The sequence below is a fragment of the Leucoraja erinacea genome, chromosome 30 (assembly GCF_028641065.1).
Source record: "Leucoraja erinacea ecotype New England chromosome 30, Leri_hhj_1, whole genome shotgun sequence".
Classification (NCBI taxonomy): domain Eukaryota; kingdom Metazoa; phylum Chordata; class Chondrichthyes; order Rajiformes; family Rajidae; genus Leucoraja; species Leucoraja erinaceus.
In genome coordinates this window covers 5,223,921-5,251,709 of record NC_073406.1, presented here as the reverse complement: position 1 = coordinate 5,251,709, position 27,789 = coordinate 5,223,921, and the positions used below count along the sequence as shown (strand labels likewise).

General features: G+C 40.4%; 1 protein-coding gene across 1 annotated transcript; it reads left to right on the top strand.

Annotated features, from left to right (window-relative positions):
* Positions 1-5,641: 5,641 nt before the first annotated feature.
* aldh4a1 (aldehyde dehydrogenase 4 family, member A1) lies at positions 5,642-26,668 on the top strand. Its single transcript, XM_055659221.1, is given in 16 exon segments — positions 5,642-5,706; positions 5,708-5,791; positions 8,812-8,905; positions 11,258-11,350; positions 12,393-12,440; positions 13,413-13,568; positions 13,904-14,053; positions 14,244-14,318; positions 15,118-15,305; positions 16,694-16,767; positions 18,441-18,637; positions 20,517-20,564; positions 21,163-21,315; positions 22,938-23,059; positions 24,558-24,676; positions 25,637-26,668. Coding segments are annotated over 16 exon segments (1,755 nt in total). The 5' UTR covers positions 5,642-5,665; the 3' UTR covers positions 25,750-26,668.
* The last annotated feature ends 1,121 nt before the right edge of the window (positions 26,669-27,789 follow it).

The window sequence follows — 27,789 nt, the reverse complement described above, 5'->3', positions numbered from 1 at the left end:
GTGAGACCCGAAACACCCGATGACCCCTGGTCACATCACTGAGGATGCGTCCTAGCACATCTAGAAGATGTATCTATCTGTCACATTTTGGAGTTATAGCTTATCCAACTGGATGATAGTTTTACAATCACCTATTAGAGGCAGGGAGAGAATGAAAGCTTCATCTATATATATAAAAATACACGCCAGAACTAAAGCCGTCGCTTAGAGACACCAAGGCCTGGGTTGCAGCTACAATCTATATTAAAAATATAGACGCAGACTCTCGGTACTCTGCCTTCATTTATTGGAGATGGAGCCAGAGACTTAAAATATAGTAGTCAAGCTTTCATCCATGGGAAACACAGCAGCATTACAGCTTCTGTCTGTCAGAAGCCAGGTGAGGGACAAAGCCCTCATCTGGAGAAGACCTGATCAAGGTTCAGATCAGAACAGCTCATCTAGATCTAGGTCAAGGATTTAAGAAGGAACTACAGATGCTGGAAAATCGAAGGTAGACAAAAATGCTGGAGAAACTCAGCGGGTGCAGCAGCATCTACGGAGCGAAGGAAATAGGCAACGTTTCGGCCCGAAACCCTTCTTCAGTCTGAAGAAGGGTTTCGGCCCACAACATTGCCTATTTACTTCGGTCAAGGATTTATTAGATTCTGCGGAAGAACACATCTGACCTGATGAAATCCAAGCTAATCCTTCCAGTGGAGGCCTGCTTGATCAGCATTTGACTGAAAAAATACTGGAGAAAAAAGATGTGTGACGTTTTGGGTTGGGGCCCTTCAAACAATTTAATTATGTTGTGAGCAAAGCAACGGCCTGTGAAAGGATGGCTAACTATATTTATTGAATGCTGATTTGCATGTTATTGACCTCTGACTCCTCATCACACACGCCTCATCACCACACAAGTTTATTTCTGTCTGGAAGAAATTAATTTAGAGGGAAATTAATGGAAAATGAAAAGCGGAGACTTTGCAGGTTTGCTTTGAGATTTTATTGCATGTTATGGAGAGATGGCTGCAGTAAAATTACTCACCAGTTCTCTGATTTCACAGCAGAATTAGCCGACAGTTATACTGTGTGGTAAACAACTTTTGTTAGATACCACTCTACGAAAATATTCTAACAACTACATGGGTACCAATTATTAATACAACAGATGGTTAATACAAGACAAAGCCAATACAAGGGCATCTTCCAGGCGGCCCGCGTCACTATCACTTCTCCGAACCAATCATAAGCCTCATAACTTATGACATAAGTAACGTATCTACGCTACAAGCGGTAGGGGACGCGGGTGATCTACTGTAACTCCTCACAGAAGGGAAAACAAGCTTTGTTATCTGCTCTGCTATTTCATGTTTATGTTTACCATCCATCCTTCAACACATTCCCAGACAAGAGGTAATATGTTTAATCTTACTTTGCTGATTCCCACAACCTCTTCTGCACATGGTCAAGCAAGAGCTGCCAATTGTCTCATCCAAAACACCCGTTCGTTACCTTGTTCAATTCCAATCAAAATTAAATAAGGAAGGATATTAATTTTTCTTCCACACTGTCTCATGTAGTTGACTGGGCAATTTGATATTGTTTTATTTTGTAAATAGAATAAGCTTATTTTAAAGCTGTTAAATGTCATAAATATTTATCAAAAATGATATTTTGAAAGGATAAAACATTATCCAATGTTGGTGAACGAACTGATCAGACTGCTGGATGCACTAATTTGATTTCAGAAAATTCTGAAAATAAACTATTCTCTCAAATTGCTTTTGTTGTGATGGTCTGTACAATAATGAAATATTAGGAATGTTGCATGTCCACCTGGTTTTGGAGATTGCAACCCAAGCAGCTGATTATTCAATTCCTTTTGTGGCCGTCAACTTTTACAGTGGTAGCCTGTCTTTTCACTACTTAAGCTTGGTACCTGCAGTAAGGATGGTTTGTCGTGATCAGTGAAATTACTATTCTATGCATTTTGTTTTCTTGTTCTGTACTTGTTGCTAGGGGTTAGCATTTAAGGTGATCCAATGGAACAAAATAAAAACAGGATGCGGGTTGTGGGATGTTGTTTTATCTTGAAAAAATAAGATATCATCAATAATTCTCCTGCTGGTCAGGAATAGATATTACAAGTTAAGATGGTAGGATAAATTCCAACAACTGCTGCCACCATGTGGCAATGTTTGTTCCGGGGAAGGAACTGTGATGAATAAAGTTTTATCGTAAAGGAAATCGACCCTAGTGTTGTAAAAGTGGTGAGATGTATTGGATTTCTTGGAATATATGCGGGATAATTTTCTAAACCAACATGTAGAGGAACCAACGAGAGAGCAGGCTATTCTAGACTGGATATTGAGTAATGAGGAAGGGTTAGTTAGCAGTCTTGTTTTGCATGGCCCCTTGGGCAAGAGTGACCATAATATGGTTGAGTTCTTCATTAGGATGGAGAGTGACATAGTTAATTCAGAAACAACGGTTCTGAGCTTAAAGAAAGGTATCTTTGAGGGTATGAGACATGAATTGGCCAAGATAGACTGGCAATTGATTCTTAAAGGGTTAATGGTGGATATGCAATAGAAGGTAATTGAGGACCGCATGGATGAACTACAACAATTGTTCATCCCAGTTTGGCAAAAGAATAAATCAGGGAAGGTAGTGCATCCATGGATAATAAGGAAACCGCATCAGGATGAACATACAAAAAGCCAGAAAAATTGAAATTCATCCAACAGAGGAGGACAAAGAGAATTAGGAATCAGATTATGGAAGGCAGTGCATCCCTGGATAGATATGTGAAGAGAAAAAGATTAGTTAAAACAATGTAGCTCCCTTGCAGCCAGAAACAGGTGAATTGATCATGGGGAACAACGACATGGCAGATCAATTGAATAACTACTTTGGTTCTGTCTTCACTAAGGAAGACATAAATAATCTGCCGGAAATAGCAGGGGACCAGGGGTCAAATGAGATGGAGGAACTGAGTGAAATCTAGGTTAGTCGGGAAGTGGTGATGGGTAAATTGAATGGATTAAAGGCCGATAAATACCCAGGGCCAGATAGGCTGCATCCCAGAGTGCTTAAGGAAGTAGCCCCAGAAATAGTGGGTGCATTAGTGATAATTTTTCAAAACTCTAGATTCTGGAGTAGTTCCTGAGGATTGGAGGATAGCTGATGTAACCCCACTTTTTAAAAAGGGAGGGAGAGAGAAAACGGGGAATTACAGACCAGTTAGTCTAACGTCGGTAGTGGGGAAAATGCTAGAATCAGTTATTAAAGATGGGATTGCAGCACATTTGGAAAGTGGTGAAATCATTGGACAAAGTCAGCATGGATTTATGAAAGGTAATTCATGTCTGACGAATTTTATAGAATTTTTCGAGGATGTAACTAGTAGAGTGGATAAGGGAAAACCAGTGGATGTGTTATATCTGGATTTTCAGAAGGCTTTTGACAAGGTCCCACATAAGAGATTAGTATGCAAACTTAAAGCACACGGTATTGGGGGTTCAGAATTGATATGGATAGAGAACTGGCTGGCAGACAGGAAGCAAAGAGTAGGAGTAAATGGGTCCTTTTCAGAATGGCAGGATCCTCGGCAAAGGATCCGCAAGGCTCAGTGCTCATACAGCATGATCTCCAAGTTTACAGCATGGCAGTGTAATGCTAACTTGCACACACTGGACCTAACATGTACCATCTACATTAGTCCCATATGCCTGCGTTTGGTCCATTACCCACCAACCCTATGCCACCTACAGTATGTACCCCAGATAGACACAAAATGCTGGAGTAACTCGGGCAGCATCTCTGGAGAAAAGGAATAGTTGACTATTCTTGCTATTGAGGGAGTGCAGCGATGGTTCACCAGTTAATTTCCGGGATGATGGGACTGACATATGATGAAAGAAGGTGTCAACTGGGCTTGTATTCACTGGAATTTAGGAGGATGAGAGGGGATCTTATGGAAACATATAAAATTCTTAAGGGATTGGACAGGCTAGATGCAGGAAATATGTTCCCCATGTTGATAGTCCAGAACCTGGAATCACAGTTTAAGAATAAGGGGTAGGCCATTTAGGACTGAGGAGGAAAAACGTTTGTAGTGGCCATTCGGCCTGTTTTGCATGTCATTGTGGATGGCATGTTCCTTTAAATTTTAGCCAGCCCGTTATAATGTGGGTGGGATTTTATGACGTGTCTTGGGGCGTGTTTATGCAGCTTAACTGCTTGCGTGTTAGTTTAGTTGGTGATTCGTTTTGGACAGGAGAGGGAGAAGGTTTATCCTTCGACCATGTCAAGCATGTCAAGCCTCATGTGAAGAAGGAGACACGAGGAGTTTTCTAGTATCTGAAGCAATGCGCTGGAGTTCGAAGAAGATTGCTGGAACAAGTCGGAAAACCTTGGATGTATCTTACTGTTTTATATCTACAATAAAGAAAATATTCATTAAAAGACTGTGTGCTGAAGCTTTATGAAAGTAGAAGCTCTGAAAGTCTCTGAGGCAGCTTGCATGCGTACCGAAGATATTCCCCTTATCCCCTCTCACCCAATTAGTGGCTAGGGAGTTAATTTCCTGAAAGATCTGAAAAATCTGCTGCTACAACGTTTTCACCCTGAGAGTTATGAATCTGTGGAATTCTCTGCCACAGGAAGCAATGGAAGCCAATTCACTAGATGTTTTTAAGAGAGGGTTAGATTTAGCTCTTGGGGCTAATAGAATCAAGGGATATGGGGAAAAAGCAGGAATGGGGTACTAATTTGGAAGATCATATTGAATGACGGTGCTGGCTCGAAGAGCCGAATGGCCTACTCCTGCACCAATTTTCTAGGTTTCTATGACATTTCAGGACAAGACCCTTCTTTAGACCTTGGGTCTCGACCTGAAACGTCGCCCATTCCTTCTCTCCAGAAATGCTGCCTGTCCTGCTGAGTTACTCCAGCATTTTGTGTCTGACTTTGGTTTAAACCAGCACCTGCAGTTTCTTCCTACACTCTCTATGTACCTGTCAAATTGTTTCTTAAACGTTGCGTTCGTTAGTCTTGTTTCATTATGTTCTGTCTCTATCTGGACGATACATAATGGACGACCCCCGTACAGCAGTACTTAAATAAACAATCCTATTGTTACAAGTCTCTGCCTCAACTATCTCAACTGGGGTCGTTCTATGCACCCACCACCCTTTGAGTGAAAATGTGACCCCTCAGGTTCCTCTTCAATCTCCCCCTCCCCCTCCCCCCCTCACCTTGAACCTGTCCTCTGGTTCTTGATTCCCCTGCTCTGGGCAAGAGTCTCTGTGTGTTTACCCTATCTATTCACCTCATGATTGTATACACCTCTATAAGATCTTCCCCCCATCCTCCAAGGCAGAGGCTACCAAAGGATCTTTGGAGGCTACTGGTACCTTTGCTCCAAGGCTCCCACGCGGGGGGCGCACTCCTTCCTGCAGCGCGGAGGGTGCCCGCTGACTAAAACCAGCGGAAAAGTTGGCGCTCAAACTCCGCCGCCCAACGAGATGTCAATTTGATGTGAATGGTGGAATTAGCAAGGAGTGAGAGAGAGAGAGAGGGGGAGAGAGAGAAGAGGGGGGAGACAGGGAGAGACGGATAGAAAGAGGGAAAGAAAGAGGGGGAGGGAGGGAATTTTGTGGAGCGCGCGCTCACGGTGATGCGGCCCGGCGCCGACCGCATCGCGCGGCCAACCCCCCCCCGTAGCATCACTCCGCGCCTCAGACCGCGACGACGACGACGACATGTTGACGGTCAGGCGGCTCCTGGCCCGTGGACGCCCGGGGTGAGTGAGAGAGTGAGAGAGAGGGTGAAAGAGGAAGTTAGGCACCGCGGGGCGACACCCTCAGTGGCAGAGAAAGGTCATGTGTCTCTGCCGGGAGCCGGCGGTTCCCTCAGTTGTATCCCGCACCTCCCCATTCCATACGTCCCCTTGACCTCTTCCCCTCACTCAACCACGACCCCCTCACCCCCCGCTCCCTCCTATTCTCTGCTCTCCTATTCCCTTTTCTTCCCCCCCCCCCCTGTCCCTCGACCCCCATGTCCCCTTTGCCCCCCTTATTCCTCGCCTTCCCATGTCCCCTATTCCCTCACATTCTTCACATGTTCTCCCATTCTCTCACCCCCTTCACCTGCCTCCTATTCCTCGAACCCCCTCTATTCCTGAACCCCCCTCTGTTCCTCGCCCCCCTCCATTCCTCCCCAATACCTTCTATCCCTCCCGGCCACTCTGTTCCTTGCCTATTCCTATCTCTCCCCCCGCCCCTATCCCATGCCTCCCCCCACCTCCCTTCCCCAATCAACCTTCCAGCTAGTCCCAGACCTCAAGGTCGTTCACAGCGCAGTCCAAATAAAAAGGTCGAGGTGGCTGACAAGATTAGTTAAATAAACAGTTTGCGGAGGTATGGGATAGGTTTATTCAGAGGGATTTCTAACGTGCTGGAATCTTGTGCAAAACACAAAGTAGTGGAACTCAGCAACCTGTGGAGGGCTGAGAGTCTGAAGCAAGGTCCAGACCCAAAATGTTGGCTGTCCATTCCCTCTGCAGATGCTGCGTGACCCACCGAGTTCCTCTGGGATTTCTCTAGGGTGGGTTTGGCAAAGAAGGTCAGATGAAGCCTGTTTTTGGAATCTGGTTTAAGATGAGAGGATATAGATTGGAGGGATGACTTATAAACCTGTAAGTTATTGGTAAATTAAGTTGGGTTTAAACTGCAGGTGGATTCTAAAACAGTTCTGTTAAATTTATTTTTAAACCCGATGGATGCTGGAAGTCTGAAACAAAACAGTAAAATAATGGAAGCTTGGCAGGGAAGCGTTACACATCAAGGAAAGATAATCTTAATGTGTTGACAACCCTTCTGAATAAATTGTTTCAAATGGCATGGGGGAGGTGGATGAGGAGGATGGATGGACATGACCGGGAATATCTGTGTTGGGATGAGGCTAAAGTTACTATGGGGATAAGTTATAAGGGCAGTTAGACAGTGACAAAATGTGATACTGTAAATAGTACATTAGGATGTGCTGATGGGGAGGGAAAAAACTAATGGAACACAAGAAATAGATGCAGGGATAAGTCGCCATCCCCTCATGTCCGTGAAATTCTCTGCCTCGGTATAGGCAGGTTCAATGGATGCTTTCAAGAGGGAGCTAGATAGGCCTCTTAAAAATAGCGGAGTCTGGGGATATAGGGAAAAGGCAGGAATTGATTGTGGATGATCAGCCATGATCACATTGAATGGCGGTGCTGGCTCGAAGGGCCAAATGGCCTACTCCTGCACCTATTGCCTATTGCCTGTTCTGCCTCTCTTCTGTTTAAGCCCAACATTTTCTTATTTCCTTAAAATGCAAATATATTGATCTCTGCCCCGATAACACTCAGCAATTGAGAATGTAAAACTCTTTTGGGTAGAGACTTTCAACAATTCACTGAATGAGGACATTTCTGCTCATCTAATTCCTGAATAACTACTTATTTTGAAGCCACGTGCCCTGATACTACAAATGTAATTCCTGCATTTACATTGTCAAGCCTGTTAAGAATTAGAGAACTGATGAATTCTTGTTGGAGGTGGAAATACAAAAGTGAAGGGGTCTAAGGGCATAATACTGGTGGAAAGAACAGCAATTAGTATTCTAAGATGACTTGGGAGTAACTGACAGTTTACGTCAGAGGTAAAGCATTACTGATAATGATTGATGTAGTCCAGATGACTGACTTGGGTGCCTTTCCTCACAGTGGGAAACTTTTGATTCTGCTGTGTGAGGATGTTTTATGTTAAACTCTATTGTGTGTTGTGTTCTTTATGTTATTGTATGGCTGTATGGTGATCACATTTCACTGTGCCAACTGGTACATGTGACAAATAAATGTATCTTGTCTTGTATCAAATGTGTTAATCAGTTAATCATAGGCTCACAGTTAAAGGAGGTAAGATGTTTCACATACAAAGGGAAGGATGGGACAGTTTTATGTTGGGTGGGGAAGACAGTTTTATGTTGGGTGTTAGCTGCAGAAATGTCATGGTGAAAAGAAGTGGCAAAAGGGAGGCAGCAGGCATGAGGCTTTTATCACAGGAGACACAAGGAACTGCAGGTGCTGGAATCTTGCATGGAAAAAGTGCTGAAGTAACTCAGCAGGAAAGGCAGCATCTCTGGAGGACATGGACAGGCCACATTTCAGGTCGGTACCCTTCTTCTCTGGAGGACGTTTGTAGGCAATGTTTTTTTAGGTCGGGATGCTTCCTTCTCTGGAGGACGTTGCTAGGTGATGTTTCAGGTTGGGGCCATTTTCTCGGGAGGACATGATAAGTGATGTTTCAGGTTTATACCTTTCTCTGGTCGATAAGTGACTGACCCAAAACATCACCTACCTAAGACCCCCAGAGATGCTCCCTGACCCACTGAGTGACTCCAGCACTTTGTGTTCTTCGTGAAGTTTTAGTCAGAGGGTAACAGATCTAAGTAGCTTTTAGTGGGTTACAGGAATATAGATAATTAATAGGGACGCTGTAACAATAATTTATGATTGTGAGAATGGAATTTGATAGACCACCTCAAATTTGCATGATGAAATGCAAAACCATTGCACTGTGCAATAAACATTATGCAAACAGTACAGTCATTAAAAATGGACCTGAAGTAAAAGATGTACCTTCTGAAAACTTGAGGATGTAAAATAAAATTATAACATTACTTTTAGCTTTTGTTTTATTATATTTGCATTTTGTATTTGATGTGGGACTCAGTTGACTGGATGTTGAACATTAGCCTTAAGGATGATTGTTTGGCCATTTGTTGCAGATTCTGCTTGACACACACGGCTGCAGCAGCAGTAAAGAATGAACCTATCCTTGAATTCAAACCGGGAAGCTCAGAACGGCAAGCTCTGCAGAAGGTGTGGTTATAAGCTTTATACAGCGCAATGAAGCAACCGCACATCCAACAAGAAATGCTACTTGACTTCAGTAAAACAGACAGTCAGATGATCCAAATTTGTAATTCATTTCAATATCGAAGAAGGTCGTTAGTTCTATCAAGTCTAGGCCTGGCTTTAGAGCAATCCCAGTTCCCCACTTATTTCTTGTAACCTATTCTCTTTCATTTCCTCATTAACACCCCTAATTCTCCCACCATCCATTTGTACCAGCTGCAATCCCCATTTGCCATTTAATCTATGAATCAGCATATCTTTGGGATTTTGGAGAAAGTTGGAGCACATGAACGAATCCCAACAGTCACAGGAGACATGCAATTCCACATTGGTGATAAGATCATAAAACACAGGAGAGGAATTGGGCCAATCAGCCAAATATGTCTGCTTAATCATTCGATCATGGCTGATCTATTTTTCCATCTCTACCTCATTCTCCTGCCTTCTCCCTGTATACTTTGATGCCGCTACTACTCAAGCACCTATCAATCAGAAAGAGATGTATCTTAGCGCATGAACAGAAATGTCCACGTTGAACTGAGAGCCTGCTCATGTTCAGCTTGATGAAACTGATATGGAATTAATTGTGATATTGTCAACAAAGTTATTGTATTTCAGGTCATGTGATAGGAGCAGAATTAGGCCATTCAATCATGGCTGATCTATCTCTCCCTCCTAACCCCATTCTCCCCATGACCCATGACACCCGTACAAATCAAGAATATATCTATCACTGCTATAAAAAATATCCATTAATTTGGCCTCCACAATCGCTGTGGCAAAGAATTCCATAGATTCGCCACCCTCTCTCTAAAGAAATTCCTCTCCATCTTCCTAAAGGAATGTCCTTTAATTCTGAGGTTATGACCTCTAATCCTAGACTCTCCCACTAGTGGAAACATCCTCTCCACATCCACTCTATCCAAGACTTTCACTGTTTGGTAAGTTTCAACGAGGTCCGCTTCATGCTTCTAAACTCCAGCGAGTACAGGCCCAATACCATCAAACACTCATCGTATGTTAACCCACTAATTCCTGGGGATCATTCTTGTAAACGTCTGGACCCTCTCCAGAGTCAGCATATGGTGTGTGTCTTGGTTCTTTGTTTCTTGTATGGCTGCAGAAACCAAATTTCGTTTGAACCTCATATGAGGTTCAAATGACAAATAAATGGTATTGTATTGTATATCCTTCCTCAGATATGATGCCCAAAATTGCTCACAAAATTCCAAATGCGGCCTGATCAGCGCCTTATAGATCCTCAGCATTACATCCCAATTTTGTATACCAGCCCTCTTGGAATAAATGCGAGCATTGCATTTGGCTTCTTTACTAGTGGTTCGACTTGCAGATTAACTTTTTGGGAATCCTGTACCAGCACTCTCAAGTCCTGTTGCACCTCCAATTTCTGTATTTTCTCCCCATTTAGAGATTTCTATGCCTTTAGTCCTACTACCAAATGACACGACTCCAAATATCGCTACACTATATTCCATCTGCCACTTCTCTGCCTCTCCCAACCTGTCCAATCCTTTCTGCAGAGTCCCTGCTTTCTTTACACTATCTGCCCCTCCACATATTTACATATCATCCACAAACTTAGCCACAAAGCCCTCAATCCCCTCATCCAATTCATTAATATATAACGTGAAGAGTAGCAACTCCAGCACCGAGCCCTTTGCAACTCTGCTCGTCACTGGCGGCCAACCTGAAAAAGCCCCCTTTATTGCCACTCTGTCTATTTCTATTGTCTGGTAATGTATGTGTTCATTTCTTCTCTACCTGAAAAGGTAATAGTTATAATTTTATTCTGATCCTAGTTCACAGTCCTGGGACAATGAGCCCTGAGTTGAGCTAATCTCATGTTCTCTTATTATTATTATTATTACTGTATCCATATTTACATCATTGCACTGCAACCCAAGACTGACTCGTACACACTGTACAGCTTGGAGTTTCATTTATTCCCAACCTTATCCCCTCCATCCTCAGTATGCTCGGAGGATAAATTAGGTAAGATAATTGAGGCATGTTCAAGGAGAAAGTTTAACAAGCTTGAACGGATTTTGGAAGATAATTATGTAGTGCATGCCAATGATGGCTTAATGTCCTGCATTGAAAAACAGTGTAAACAAGAAGGAAACGCATGGCAGATAAAAATTAGAAGAGTAGGCGTATAGGTGGATCTGAAGGCCTTGGCTAATTTGTGGATTAAGTTGGTGCATTACTTTCCAACATGTAACACAGCTGTCTTAGATATGGAAATGTAATAATTGCTCTCCCATGATTCTGATCTGTAGATTATCTTTCTGTTAGGCTCTGAATGATTTGAAGGGAAGAACACTCGAGATCCCATGTGTTATTGGGGGAGAACATGTCTGGACTAAAGAGATACGATACCAGCTATGTGTAAGTACAGAAGTGAATTAAACATTTATTCACTTTTACTTCATTGAGAATACTTCTGAAATCCAACGTTGACTGGCTGGCGAGCTGTAGCAAAGCTGTTAATTCAATTTCAATTTTACTCCATAAATTTGAATTTCTTGATCTTTTGAATATGAATAATGTTTTGGGCAGGTTGATTTACAACCTGGAGACAGGCCATTTAGTACATTGAGTCCATGCCAACTCTCCATAGCAACAATCCAGCCATTCACACTCTCCCACCCCATTCCCGCAGACCTGCATTTTATTTTTCTTTCAATTATTTAACCAGTTATTTTTTAATAATATAATTAAATCTTACTCCACTATAGTCATGGGCATTTGAGCCACTTTCTTAATAATATTTTTTTGCTCGTGCTGTTTTTGATGGATTTGTCTATTTTCTTAAATCGTATGCTCATCAATTCTTCAGCCTTTCACTAATTTGGTTTTAGATATGCAGCGCGGAACCAGGCTCTTTTGCCCACCGAGTCTGCGCTGACCAGCGATCACATGTATACTAGTTCTATCCTATACACCAAAGACAATTTACAGAAGCCATTTAACCTACAAACCTGCACGTCTATGGAATGTGGGAGGAAACCGGAGGAAATGTTTTTTATTACCGACTGTATATAGGCATTTTTATTAATTTAAAATCTCTATCAGATTCCCTTTCAATCTTCTCTATTCTGGGGAGAACAATCACAACCTCAATCTGCCACACAAATAAAGCGTCACATCCTCACAATTATTCTCCTAAATCCATTTTGTTCCCTCTCTCTGACTTCACATCTTCCCCAAATGGTGGTGCCCAGATTTGTACTTATGGTGTCGCGATGAAATGCCTACACCTTAAATGCCATGTATCTTTGTAATTCTTAAAATTAAATCATTGTCTTGTATTTTTCTGAATATGCTCATGTTTGATTTGTAGGTTTTCTTACATACAATGTTATAGCTAAGTACATATTCTAGCAACACAGCATCATCACAAAATGAATGTTCTTTTCTTTTATTTTAGCCATTTAACCATTCGCACAAGATAGCCAAATTCTGCTATGCTGACAAGGTAAGCTGAGCAGCATGAATAACTGGATTGATATATACAGTAACAGCACCCCAGGTTTATGGATTTTACAATAATATATTAAAATGATCTAAGTGGGTACCACTGTTGCATCCTGAATCAGGCTGCTATGGGTTTGAGCTCCAATGGGCTGCGACATTGGTGCTCTAATGAGAGAATATTGCATTGTTGGAGGTAGCATCTTTCAGAGAAAATCAGATACATATTCATTGGTGCTCTTTTGAGCTCTCTGTCATGTTGTAGCTATTTTTTTCTCATTTAATTAAAATCAATTAAAGGTAGCAGTTTAATTGACATTGTCCTTTGGTATCATGGGACCTTGCTGCATGCTAATAGGCAGTCACATTTCCCTGAGTTACATGGTATAATGCTGAAGTGCTTTGATGAATATTGAAGTTGTGAAATTGGCTGTGAAATGGAGATTAGTTTTGTATTGCATTAGAATACCGTGGGTTAGAATTAGTTTCATCCCCAGACAAAACTGAATATAGAATGATTTTCTGATCGGCAATAAAAGATTCAGGGTTTGGGAAATATGTTTTCAGTCTGTGGCTAAAATGCCTCTTGCATTGAAGTTAAAATAGCTTCCAGAAGTATTGATAGGCAATAAAGGGTATGAAAAAAAGTGTATTCATTCTGCATAATTTATAGTGACCAGGATCCAGTGACAAAGTCTGGCCTTGGACTTCAAGATCTTTTCACTTAGGAAATGTGATGGAACAGTGGTTATCCACGTTTGCCTCCCAAACCACCCCCTCCTCCTTAAAAAAGGGTTTTAACTCTCTGATTTCCTATTATACATGATGGAATGTTATAGCTTGTCAGTAAAAAAAACTAGCGAATGTGGGGGAACGTAAACATTTGATGTTCATCATAACTCCCGAGATTAAATGTATTTTAACCTAAATTATTTTCACACAAGTAAATGCTGATTTTACGTTTTTCCTTTTGCAGGAATTAGTTAACAAAGCAATTAATGCGGCGCTGTCTGCTCACAGAGAATGGGATCTCAAACCCGTCGAGGATCGAGCTCAAATATTTTTCAAAGCGGCTGACCTGATCAGTGGGTCAAGACGTGCAGACCTGTTGGCTAGAACCATGGTTGGCCAGGTATGTCGAATGGATTCACAACAGCAAGGAAGAGGAAAAGGACATTCTTAAGCATATGTTCTTTAGAGCTAATCCAAACGTCTTTATAGACAATTCATTAAGTATGTGTGGTGAAATTTAAAATGCAGCAGTCCATTTGTGCACCTCAATGCCACTCACTGCATTATGACCAGATAATTATTTTAACTTATGTTAGTTAAGGAATTGACAACTTCACTATCCTATTTATGTGGGATCTTTTCCATCTACTTGAGAACATATAAGGCCTCAGACCAAAGTCTTAAGTGGTAATCTATATGAAATTATAAAATGTTCATATTGGTCTTTTTTTTCAGGGTAAAACAGTCATTCAAGCAGAGATTGATGCAGCAGCAGAACTAATTGACTTCTTTCGATTCAATGCCAAATACGCTTTGGAACTTCAGCATCAACAACCAATCAGTGAATCGCCAAGCACCAACAAAACTCTGTACAGGAGTTTAGAGGTGAGGGTGTAACGAGGTGAGGGTGTAACTAGGAGTAAGCAAAACATAAAGATACAAGAGATCTGCATTTAGTTTCGTCAAAACACTTGGGGGGAAAAAATTGCCAGAACAGTGTATTGCAGTAAATGATCAATAATAGTATTTTTTGTGTTGAGCTCCGATACTGAACTGACTATTTTTTTTCCTGCAGGGCTTTGTAGCAGCTATTTCGCCTTTTAACTTCACTGCAATCGGTGGGAATCTGGCAGGAGCTCCAGCTCTTATGGTAAGAAACAAATAATATATTAAAAATCCGACGTTACACGAGAGCACATTGCAAACAGAATCCCAAGGGTGTAGAGGGTCGCCTTTCACCGTATTCACAATAAACCATTTTAAAGATTGTGACTCATCTGTTCTCTTTCTATCCTGGTTTATTTGCTTTTAAGTATTTTGTTTATAGTTTCTCTCATTCCTCCATTGCAGTTGGAATTCATAAACAAATAGGCTAGTGGGTGCTTGTGGCAAACTGATAGAGTATTAAGACATTTGAAAAAACATATTGTAGAAACGATTGCTGTGGGAAGCTATTATATTCCCTTTTAAACTGAAGGATACTTGGTGCTTTTTGGGATCAAAACCTGACCAGGCAAAGAACTGTATATACTATCCCTGTAATTGCTGGGTGATTATCTCAGTAAGATTTGTAGGTTTCTTGATACGTAAGTGCTGTGTATGTGTAGTCCGTACCTCTATCTAGATATGCCATGTAAGATTCTACGATAAATCAAGTTAATTTGTCAACTATATAATTTGGCTATATTCACATACCAGACCGTCATACAACAAAAATGATAAGGGAATAACACAAGGGAGCGCAAGAACTATTTATTTTCCTGGGGCTAGTGGAATCCTGTTATTTTTGTGATAACAGGTGTGCTTAGTTTCTACAAATCCAGCTACAGCCAGTATTGCACATCTTTATGACGCTCTTCTGTTCAAGATGCCACAATTTATTCTATCATGCAGTTTTGATAATAAATTAAGAATTTCAAGTAAGATGGTAAACTTGTATATTGTTTCAGGGTAACGTGGTGGTCTGGAAACCCAGTGACACGGCTATGGCTGCTAGTTATAAAGTGTACGAAATACTACTTGAAGCCGGACTTCCGCCGAATGTCATTCAGTTTGTCCCAGCTGATGGGCCGTTATTTGGCGAAACAATTTTGGATTCTGAGCATTTAGCAGGAATCAACTTCACTGGCAGTGTCCCGTAAGTATTGACAAACTGCATTTATTGGTGAATAGCAGCTTCACATGAATGTTGTTGAAGATTGACATCAAGTCAAAGGAACTGTGGATGCTGGCACATAAAGTGTGGAGTAACTCAGCAGGAAAGGTAGCATCTCTGGAGGACATGGATAGGTAATGTTTTGGTTAAAGGCCCTTTGGGATATTAGAATAGTGTCTGAAAGCCAAGTCAAAAAAGTTGGGTTTAAGCTCCTGCTTAAGGGAGCAGAGAAAGGTGAAAAACTAATAAATCTTTTCAACTGTATTTGAAAGTAACTACCATTAATTATGAAATGTATAACATTAATCTCCGATGAGACAGAAAAATAATGTTGTAATATTCATTTCCTGGGGTGGGGAGGAGTCTGCAAGATTTCAAGCATTTGATGAAACATGCATAACAAGATTGGAGAAGAAAGTTATGCTTATTTTTTATTCCTTCGATTACAAAAAAGTCCAAATGTTGTATCTTCAGAATGTATATTGTCTAGTTTCTTGTTACTTATGTAAAAATAACACAATCACTCTTGTAATTGCATTTCAAAGTGAATAGGATTTTTAGTTTTCACTTTAGCTGAGTTCGAAGACAATGTTACTGAAGGCATGCAGTAATAATATCTCCATTTAAAATTTCTACTTTTTCTATGAAATCAATATGCTTAACTATAAATAAAAGTAAGAATTGGGAAGCAGAACTGGGGTATACAGGCATAGGGGTACATAATTGAGGTGATACTGCAACAGTAGTATTGGAATTAATTATACCAGCACAGGATTACATAAATGTGGACGTGAATTTTTCATTGAAGCACATATACAGGCCGCAGAAATTGGCTTTGTACTTATTCAGCAAAATACTTTGGGCCTGTTTGCCCTGATGTGCATATGCCTCCTTTTTGGTAAAACTGAAGGGCTATTATTCAAACCACAAAGTGCTGGAGGAACTTGGCGGTTCAGGCAGCATCTGGGGAGTGAATGGATGGACAATGTTGATGGTTGGGACCCTTCAGCTATTTGTATTCCTGTTTTCCCCTTTTCCTGTCTCCGTAACACTTTAACATTCAAGCTTTTATCCAGATCTCTTTTGAATGTTATTTCTGAGCTTGCTTCTACCCTGGTTTTGGATTCTGCATTCAGATGGTCATAACTCACTGATCTGAGTTTCTTGTGCCTCTGATATATATCACCACTTAATACCATCCAAACAAAAACTGGATTTAAACACCTCTTTTGAATCTTCCTTCAACATTCTTTGCCTTGCATTTTATTTATGGTGTAAGGTGATAAGTTTTTTTTTCCAACTTGGGTTTTAGAAGTGTGAAAAACTATGGTGTATATTTTATATAACTTGGCACTCTTTTTCTTCTCCAGAACATTTAAGTATCTTTGGAAGCAGGCTTCTGCAAGCCTGGAAAAGTACCGTAGCTTTCCTCGTATAATTGGAGGTAGGAACATTTCTTCTTAGTTCTGACCAACAATCTTTTGAAACAATCCCATACAAATTAACATTACTAAATATTTAACATGCCCAATGTCTTTTCTATATTTCCGAGATTCCTACTTGAAGTTCCTGAGGTCTTAGTTATAATGTCTAATTGATTTCTCAAATTAGTGCGAATACAAGGAAAGTTCATCTGAGGAAGATGTTATTATAAAGATATTGATTATATTAAAATGTGGAAGGTTTCTGACCTGAAATACCACCAATCCAGGTTCTCCAGGTATGCTGCATGACCCATTGAGTTACTCCAGCATTGCGTGTTTTTTCTTTGATTGTGTTAACTTACCCGCATACAATGTGGCAGTATACTCGTCTTGTAAATAGTTCCAAACCAGCATTACATCGCGCATTGTCTGTCATTTATAATGTGGGTAATGATGTAGATTGGGATCATTTATGTATTCTTTCTTAGAAGATAACCTGTAGCTTTTCCAGAAAGAACAAGGGCAGCACGGTGGTACAACGGTAGAGTTGCTGCCTTGCAGTGCCAGATACCCAGGTTTGATCCTGACCATGGATGCTGTCTGTATTTTCCCGTGACTGCGTGGGTTTTCCCTGGGTGGTCTAGTTACCTCCCACACTACAAAGACGTGCAGGTTGGTAGGTTAATCGACTTTGGTAAAAAAAATATAAATTGTCCCTAGTGTGTAGGGCTGGTCGGCGCAGACTCACTAGGCCGAAGGACCTATTTCCGCATTGCATTTCTAGACTAAACTGATTGTTGTGGTCAACGTGTCAGGAAAAGAATTATGAAACCACTTCAATTATGCATTAAAAAAAAGCCCAGGAATAATGTCACAAATAGTGCGACTCTTTAACTAAAATACGCCAGGAAGGAAAGTGTAACTGGTAGACCTGAGGGCAAGGTTTTAAAAACTGAGAAGGAAACTATATTCAATTATAGATGTGGTTAATTCACAAAAGTAACTGAATAATATCAACAGTGGATAATATGTAAATTTGTTCAGAGCCAAGGAATTTATCGTTTTAAAATGATTTTCTATCCCAAGTGATTAGTGGTCAAATCCTCGTGTCATAAAATAATCTTCTTCTTATCGAGTCCACACACAAGATTAGAAGTTGTTCAACCAGAGCTGAATACACTTCTCGGCATCTGCATACAATGGTGTCTGTCTTGTCGCTCGCTTCTTGTGCGTGGTGGTGGAAAGATTGGTAGAAGCAGGTCCGCGACGTGAACGCTCTTTCCTTGACTCCATAAAATATTTATAAGCCTTAATTCATTTATTATGCTCTGGAAGCTTTCTCTACAAAGTCTGTCCTCTTCTGGTAGCACTTTCATATAATATCCTCGGACAAACCAGAATTAAAACAGCTTCTAAGATCTATCATTTTGGGAACCTCTGTTTAAAACAGTTTAAAGCAAATGCAAACTGGTCATGTCTTTTCCTTATTCAACTTGGTTCCTTTTGCTTTGTTGGATTATTTTGGAACTTTTACAAAAAATATATAATTGGAAACCTTATTTATTCATGCTCCAAGTTAGGGGATCAGAGGGATTTAAGATCTTGTCTGTTGGCAAACCTTTACCTCTTGCTTAGCCACATTGGTATGTTCTAAATCAAATAAATTTATCAGAAAACTCTTGTTTTTTTACAGAATGTGGCGGGAAAAACTACCATTTTGTGCATAAATCAGCTGATATTACCAGTGTAGTAAATGGTACAATTCGTTCTGCTTTTGAATACGGAGGGCAGAAATGTTCAGCGTGCTCAAGGATGTATGTGCCTGATACACTGTGGCCTGAAATTAAAAAGAGTCTCCAGGATGAGCAAAAGAAAATAAAAGTAGGAAATGTAAGTATGAGAAAAATTCAGCCAATTTGTCCTTTTTTATTCTTGAGAATCCAGGATGAAATGCAGGATCCTACGAAGGTTAAAAATGGTAATTAAAAAGTACGATAAATTAGAAAGTGCTGATTAAATGAGGTTAAGCTTGTATTTAGAAATGATTTGTATTATGGAATGGAATGTGACTAAAATATTTTTTATTTGGATTTGTGCTCATGATTTATTATTGCTTGTGGTCTCATTGAAAAAAAAACATGAATCCAGAAGATTGTTGTGGTATTAGATCAAAGCTGACACGTCATGTTTAATCTCAAAAGTTGGTCTCTTTAAAGCAGCAGGAGAATTTGCTGATCACTCAATTTTACCACTCAACTGGCTTAAACTGTAGTGCTGTGTATCCACCCACTTCCCTATGCGCCACAGTTGCCCTTTGCTCCACTAACTGCAGATGAAGTGAGCACAATGAGCATTTCTTTATGCTAAAATAAATGTTTGATCCAAATCCCATTTGCACAATTGCAGCTTACTATCATAATAACCAACTTTGAAGTAGTAAAATCCTCAGTGTGGGGATATTAGTGCTATTATGTAAATTTTGTTTTTCTAAATGCCAGTGTTTCTACACATCCAACATGCTGAGTCACACCACTCTTACCACAAAACCTGTTTGCCATCTTAATTGACCATCTATGTTTTAAATGATGGTCAAAGTGTTTTCCATGCACTGCTGCTGGAAGTGTAGTTTCAGTATGCTGCTTTACTGGCATGGACGTGACAGGTTGTATAGGCTCCATCTGTGGTGAATTTCCTTGCCTTGAATCATGTAGAATGCTCGGAAAGTAATCTACGTTAGAGATCGCTTTGGTAATGGGATAAATGTTTGTATGGGGAAATAATACATGTTGGGTGAGGACAGATGATTTCCATGAACTACAAAATAACCTTTATTTTTAAAAAAAATACACGCAAGTCACTTTTATCCTATCCTAGAGGGATTGCTCCTTGGCTCTGGATTTTGCTGACCTTGCCATATAAAGTTAAAATAGTGTCTGAGTCGTGTCGCCAAACTGTAAGGCTTGCATTTCAGTGGAGTTGTTTCCCATTAAACTGCCAATCCAAAGGTATGAGTTCAGCGTGGGGTGACAGGCTGTGTAGTTGTCAATGCTTCAGTGCTCCATCTTATTGGATGTGGTTATGATTGGCGAGCTGAAGGCATAGTCAGTTTGTGCAGCAAACAAATAAAGACATGGGGATATGTTTGAAGGCGCTTTGCCATTTGCGGAAATTATGTCTGATCTGCAGTTTATCTCCACCTAATTTTGCAACCCTTTCTACGTCAAAATCACCATTTGTTTTTCGGTTGACAGTCTACCTTTTACAGCTTTTTAGAGAGAGTTCCAGTTGTTTCCCTTGTGTATCAACAGTACTTCTGACATCAGTTCTAAACAGTTTCTCCAATGTTAAGGATGGTCCCTTTTTTACTGGACTTTGGTCAAAAGCTGGTTTTGATTTTGTAAATTGCTGGTAATCTGACTGGAACTAACCAGACAGTTGCCTTGTGTGTAACTGAATTGGTTTGCGATCCTAAGACCTTCATATTTGAACATGCTTCTGCTAGAAATTACCATCTATTAAGATTATTTTAACATGGGACTCTGGGTGTAGGTTGATCTAATTTGAACCATGTGAGGCAATGCAGAACATAATGAAATTTATTACCCAACTCTAACCTCTGGATAACAATTTGTCAAATGATCTCTCTTTGCAGAGCTGGGATTATTTGTTATTGTGAAATGTAGCTTGGGTTTGTGCTGTCAATTGAATATTGTGTATAAAGTTGCAATGTGATTTTGATCTCAATAAATGTTTTGTCTTTTTTTTTTAGCCAGTCGATGACTTCGAAACATTCTTTTCAGCAGTCATTGATAACAAGGTAAAGAATGCTATTGGAGATTTAATTTTTGGCACTCAATCGGAAGAAACATCAAACGAAAACAAAAAAATACTTGGAGAACACAGCAGGTCAGGCAACATAGTTAATATTTCATGGTGGAGAGAGTGAAATAATTTAGTCCAGGTAGCAGAGAAGTTGGCAGAGGGCAATGAATGGCCTTTAAGGTAGTTAAGGTCCCTCTTGTAATGTGTCTGTGTTATGTTATATGGTCTGGGTATGCCCAATGACACCATGATCAGGGGAACTCTTCTTGTCCTGTGAAGAAGAAGGATGCGAGCAAATCTGTGGGAAATGGCTGATCAAGGGTCTGTCTACCATGGTAGAAGTATCTTCTTGCATATACAATACCGTTTATGGTGTGCACAGCCTAAAGTTGTAGGTCAATTTGTTCTATTTGATCTAATTGTTTGTGCACGTTGGGTTGATTGCATAAGTCGAAACAGGTTGCAATCTCCCACCCCGGTAGAGGGGTAGTCATGGTTCAGGAAGAAAGAGAGCAGTTCAAAAGCATCTGTGGAGAAAATTGCAGTGTTTTGCTTGCTTTACATGTTGCAACATTTTTTTTTCTTTCTTTCAGTCTTTTGCTCGAATAAAGAAATGGCTGGAGCATGTAGAATCCTCCCCAAATTTAACAGTAATTGCAGGGGGGAAATGTGATGATAAAGTTGGTTATTATGTGCAGCCATCAATTATAGAGACAAAAGACCCACTGGATCCTATAATGAAAGAGGTAAGGATATCACCCACCACAGATCTTCTGCAAATAATAGGAAATATCTGAATTTCAAATACTCAGTCCATATTATAGAGCATCTTTAGACTGATTATATGGACAAATTTGGGCCACTCAAGCCTATGTGAATGTTATAATATCCTTCTGTATGACATTTATTTAAAATATGTACTTTAAATGATCAAACTACTTCCAAAACATTTGCGTGCATATCAGGAAATTTCTCCTTATATCTGGTATTGAGAATATCTGCTGGTTTTCCTTTACAATGCTATGTGATTGCTATTGTATGTACAAATCGTACTGGGTACAGTTTAGCATTTATCTCAGCCGGGCAAAATTGCATTTTAGTTCTGGAAATTCACAGCAATGCTCTTTCTGCTTAAGCAGGACTATGGTTGTATGCTACTTTATGGCCCAGAGTTTGGGAAGCAAGTGAATATCTTGCTAATGTCGATGTCAAAAGATCTCACTTGGTCCTCGTTTGCTATTTTAATCGCAGACTGCACAGACCAAGCTAGGAAACTTGCTGTGAAATTGACTGTGGAGTGGCCAAGAAAGAAATATCTTCAAAACATTTATGATTTCCTTTTAGATCAAGAATGTACCACCATCTGTAACTAAGCTCAGTTTAGTTTATTGTAACATGTACTGAGGTATAGCGAAAAGCTTTTATTGCATGCTGACCAGTCAGCAGAAAGACATTACATGATTACAATTGAGCCAGTTACCGTGTGTAGATCCACAATAAGGGAATAATGTTTAGTGCAAGATAAAGCCAGTAAAGTCCAATCACAGATAGTCACTAAGCATCACTAAACTCAGTTACCTCATTCTTTTGACGCTTCCTTATGTATGAATCTGGTCAGGAATTCTGCTCCTGACTGCTGGCCTCAACGTCATGGAAGCCTTCTTTGGAATATACTGATGGTCAGGATTAAGGAGGTTCACCTGCACAACAAACCAGCTGCACCGTTCGAGAGGCATTCATACCCTCTAGTTAAAACCTGGGCTTGTGTCTCAGCTGCTGCTGCTGCTGCTGCTGCTGCTGTGGAATTATCGAGTAGAGTCATAGTGATAGTGTCGAAACAGGGCTTTTGGCCCAACTTGCCCACACGAGCCAACATGTCCCATCTATGCTAGTCCCACCTGCCAGCATTTGGTCATATCCCTACAAACCTGTCTATCCATGTGCCTGTGTAACTGCTTCTTAAAGGTTGGGATAGCACCTGCCTCAACTACCTCCTCTGGCAGCTTTTTCTGTTCATCCACTACCCTTTGTGTGAAAAAGTTACCCCTCAGATTCCTGTTAACTATTTTCCTCTTCACCCTAAACCTATGTTCTCTGGTCCTCGATTCACCTACTCTGTGCAAGAGACTCTGTGCATCTACCCGATCTATTCCTCTCATGATCTTATACACCTCTATAAGATCACCCTCATCCTCCTGCGCTCCAAGGAATTAAGTCCCAGCCTACTCAACCTCTGCCTATAGCTCAGACCCTCTAGTCCTGGAAACATCCTCGTAAATTTTCTCTGTATCCTTTCCAGCTTGACAACACCTTTCCTATAACAGTAGAGCACAACTGATTATGAACAAAATGCTTTTATTGCTTTCAGGAAATCTTTGGACCCATCGTGGCTGTGTATGTTTATCCAGCTGATCAGTACCAGGAAATTCTTCACTTGATTGACACAAGTACCCCTTATGGTCTCACAGGTGCAATTTTTGCACAAGATAAGTGAGTTTTTGGTGGATTTACAATCATTATATTGAGTGTGATCAATGCCTTAAATCATCATGCAATATGCAGACAATGCTTGTGCTATTTATTTAGATAATAGCCTTTAGAATAATCGCAAATGCTCTGATGCAAATTTTTTAAATGTATCTGTCACAGATGGGTGATTATACTTTCAAAACTTTAAAAGGGGGTGAAGCCTATTATTTCTTGCTAGTTTCCCCTAGCCAGAGGGGCAAGATTTGCAATTCAGGAATGGTTTGTTTTCCAGAGCTCTCCCCAGCATTGCTACTGGCTGCCCAAAGGCTTGATAATTGTCTCTAACATGGCACAAAAAGCTCTTAGATGTCCTCTCTTTGGCTTCTCTGATTCGAATCATAGAACCATCGAGCACGAAAAGACACCATTCATCCCAGTGTACTCTACCACCCTTGAAAGAAATATCTATTTGTCATTTGCTCTTTTACACCTGCAATTTATTTCCATTTTATTATTATTGAAGGTATTATTGAATCTGGTTCCTCCTTTTTAAGGCATTCCAGATTGGAAGGAACTGCATTAGAAAAATATTCATCCTCTGTTCTCAGGGGGTGTGGTGGAGGGGGGGGAGGGAGTTGGTGGCTGCTAATACTCTTTTGGGGGAGTTTAAATTAATGTGGTAGACGATGGGAACCAAACAGTGGAAACTAGAAACATCACAAGTAATATAAAAAGACAGTGGAACAACAGACCCTATGTATTCATCCTATCAATTCCCCTCATGATTTTATAGACCTTTATCAGATCACTCACCCTTTGCACTCCAAGGAATAAAGCCCTAGTTTGCCCAACCTCCCCCTATGGCTCGACCTCTCATGTCCTGGCAATATTCTCATAGATCTTGTCTGCACTCTATCCAGCTTAATGCCATAATTCCCATAGCAAGGTAACCACATCTATGTCTAGTTCATCTATAACATAACGATCCACTTCGATCCTCAATACCTTGATTGATGTTGGCCCTTTCACCACGCTATCTACCTGTGACGCCACTTTCAGGGAACTATGTACCTATATGCCTAGATCCCCCTGCTCTACAACACTCCCCAGAGCCCTACCATTTACTGTGATGGTCGTGTCCTAGTTTTACTTCCCAAAATGAAACCTCTCGCACTTAGCTACATTAAACTTCATTAGCCACTCTCAGACCACTTCCCAAACCGATTAAGATCCTGCTGCAATTTTTGATAACCATCTTCACTTTCTATGATACCACCCACATCAATCATCTGCATTTCCTATACGCATTCCCAATGTAGTTTAGTCTCATGGAGACACATGGCAGAGAAACATGCCCTTTGGCCCATCACATCCATGCTGACCAATGTACCTGGCTCCACCAGTTCCATTTACCTGTGTCATTTTCAATTAGTTTAATGTTTGATTTGCACCTGCCCAAAATTAAAGTAATCCATTTCCCTCCAGGTATTAATTGAAAATTTGACGCATTTTGTTTCAGAAATGTTATAGCTGAAGCAAGTAAAGTTCTGCGATTCTCTGCTGGGAACTTCTACATCAATGATAAGTCGACTGGCTCGGTTGTGGCACAGCAACCATTTGGAGGAGCTCGTATCTCTGGTAGGTGAACTTGGTTTAGAACAATCCATATGATAATTTCTGTTAAACTGTTTTAATGCCTGTCTATTTAATTCCGTTGAATGTCACATTTATTTCACACTGTATCTCAGGCTCTTGAGTCCTGGCAACATCCTCATAAATCTGCCATGCACTCTTTCCAGCTTAAAGATTCCTTCCTATAGCAGTGTGACCAAAACTGAACACAATACATCAAATGCAACCTCACCACATGTTACACAACTGTTACATAATGTCCCAACTTCTATATGCAATACGCTAACTGATGTAGGGCAATCTACCGAAAGCCGCATTGACCACCATATCCATCTGTTGTGCCATTTAAGCATTTATTATTGTATTTATTACCAATGTATATTTTTTACAAGGCATTTCATCGAACCCCTGTGTCTGATAAACCAATAGTAAGTTGATTTGATGAAAACATGTTGTTGAAAACTCTCTGTTGAAAACATCCAGTGAATTGGTCTCCACTGCCTTCTGTGGCAGAGAATTCCACAGATTCACAACTCTTCTCAGTCCTAACTGGCCTACCCCTAATTCTTAAATTGTGACCCCTGGTTCAGGACTCCCCCAACATCGGCAACATTTTTCCTGCATGTAGCCTGTCCAATCCCTTAAGAATTTTATATGTTTCTATAAGATCTCCTCTCATCCTTCTAAATTCCAGTGAATACAAGCCCAATCGACCCATTCTTTCATCATACATCAGTCCCGCCATCCCGGGAATTAACCTGGTGAACCTACGCTGCACTCCCTCAATAGCAAAAATGTCCTTTCTCAAACTAGGAGTCCAAAACTGCACACTATTTGTCTCACCAGGGCATTGTACAACTCCTTGTTCCTGAACCTCCTTGTTCCTGAACTCAGTGCTCAAAGATTTGATTAAACTGCAATTGCAATTAATTGATTCGTCATCATTAACTCTTTCCCTCTCTTAAGGAACAAATGACAAGGCTGGAGGACCCCACTACATCCTTCGTTGGACATCACCTCAATCTGTGAAGGAAACACATGTTCCATTGACGACATGGAGATACCCATATATGGGATAGTTAACCAAAATATTATATCAAAGTGCTCCACTAAGCATTGTTACAGTGTGATACTTCCAGCTGCTAAACTACTGCCAGAGGTTTATTTGGGAAGTAGTCCGTCCATAATACTTTCTGAATACTGTGTGGCTGAATTCTCGTGTCTGCTTCGTTCATGGTCCGAAGAAACAACAGGAGTAGAAGACTAGAGATCAACCGAGGACAACTTTTAAACTATTTTAATTTTTTTAAGAAATTCTGTATTCAGAGTTTATTATTTTACGACTAAGAAGTGTAATCAATGGCACTGATACAGCAAGATTTTTATTAGAAAGAATTCTCTGCAAATAATTATTATTTGACAAAAGATATGTTTCATTTTAATCTCACTACTTCTGCCTAACTACTCAAAACAAAATCACTATCTTCCAAAATTATAAATGCTTAATCTAAAGCTGAATTTAAATTGCACTGAAGGAGATGCATTTGTTCAGACGATAAGACATTCAGTGAATCACCAGGATTGTTGATGTGGTTGTGAAGAAAAGCTAGCAATCTGCTGGCTTTGAAATGTTGTCATTTTCTGCAGTGGATTGTTTTAACCAGAATTTTGTTTTATATTTGTAGTTCTGTGCAATAATCAGAGCAGTCTGTGAAATCAGAATGGAGGAGTGTATGGAAATGAGTGTTTTTAATTGGTTCATCTTATGCCTTATTAGGAATGTCGAAAAAACTATCAAAAATATGACTGCAGAAAAATTTGTTACTAACTGTATCTAGATGATGATTCAGAATTTAACGATTGGGGAAATTATAAATGTGAACGTCACTGAGAGAACATGTTCTGAACTTTGTGAAAATGACTGTGTTGGACTGTGTAGCTAATCAGCTGTTGACTTATTTTGACTGATGGATGAAATTAAATATATGTGGAAAACTCCTTTGTTGGTGTTTTTGAACCTAATAATAAAACAAATCAACCCTAATTCTTTCCAGAAAACAAATATAATTATTCAGTCACTCTCCCACGATTTAGAAATGTGCCAATAAATACTGCTCCATTCAGTGTCAAAAGTGTTTTTAAATTACTGTCAGGCTTTATTACTGGGTGCGTAAGAAGGAACTGCTGATGCTGGTTTAAACCGCAGATAGACACAAAAAGCTGGAGCAACTGAGCGGGCGGGACAGGCAGCATCTCTGGAGAGAAGGAATGGGTGACGTTTCGGGTCGACCCAAAAAGTCACCCATTCCTTCTCTCCAGAGATGCCTGTCCCACTGAGTTACTCCAGCTTTTGTGTCTCTTCGGTTTATTACTGGGTGCTTCAGTTTGGGGTAGAATAGTCATGGTAAATTTTCAAAAATTGAAGTCTCAGTAAATTAAAGGGTATAGGGTCATTTCTACTTAATATTACTTTAGGGCTTAACATTAATGTAGGGTGTGTTTCAATCATTGGGCAGCAAAAAGCAAAGAAAAACATACTTTCTTAATCACTCTCAACGTTGCTACTTTCCCTAATGTTATTTCCATCTTCACTCTCAGTCCACGGTGCAATGACGTGAAAACATAAAATGCTATCTATTCCCAGCTAGCTGGACCACACCCAGTACCATCAGCAATGGGTCAACTCTTGCTAAAACAGCTTACCACATCCGAATCGCATTGCAGAGCACCTTTCTCTGTCCCCGAAAGCAGCTACCTCTAAACCCTATTAAACTGCTCCATTTCCTCAAGCCCTATAAACACTTCCATGTCTACTTCTAGTCGGCGCAGTTGAGGGGGCTATGGATAGAGTTTTTGGGAATATTGCGTGTGGGGAGAACGTTTCGTCAGATTGTGGTGGAATATTTTGTACAAAACCCTACTGGGTGAACGGCAGTTAGCAGCGTATGGGTCCCACTGCCCTTCTAGTAAATAACAATATCTCATCGTCGCAAATGAGGGAGGGTGAAACCCTCCAATTGTGCGCCTGCGCAGTTACAGATTACCCTTTTAATCGTCGCAAATGAAACCCTCCAATTGTGACTACAGATTACCCTTTTAAGATGCCTTTGATGTGGTAA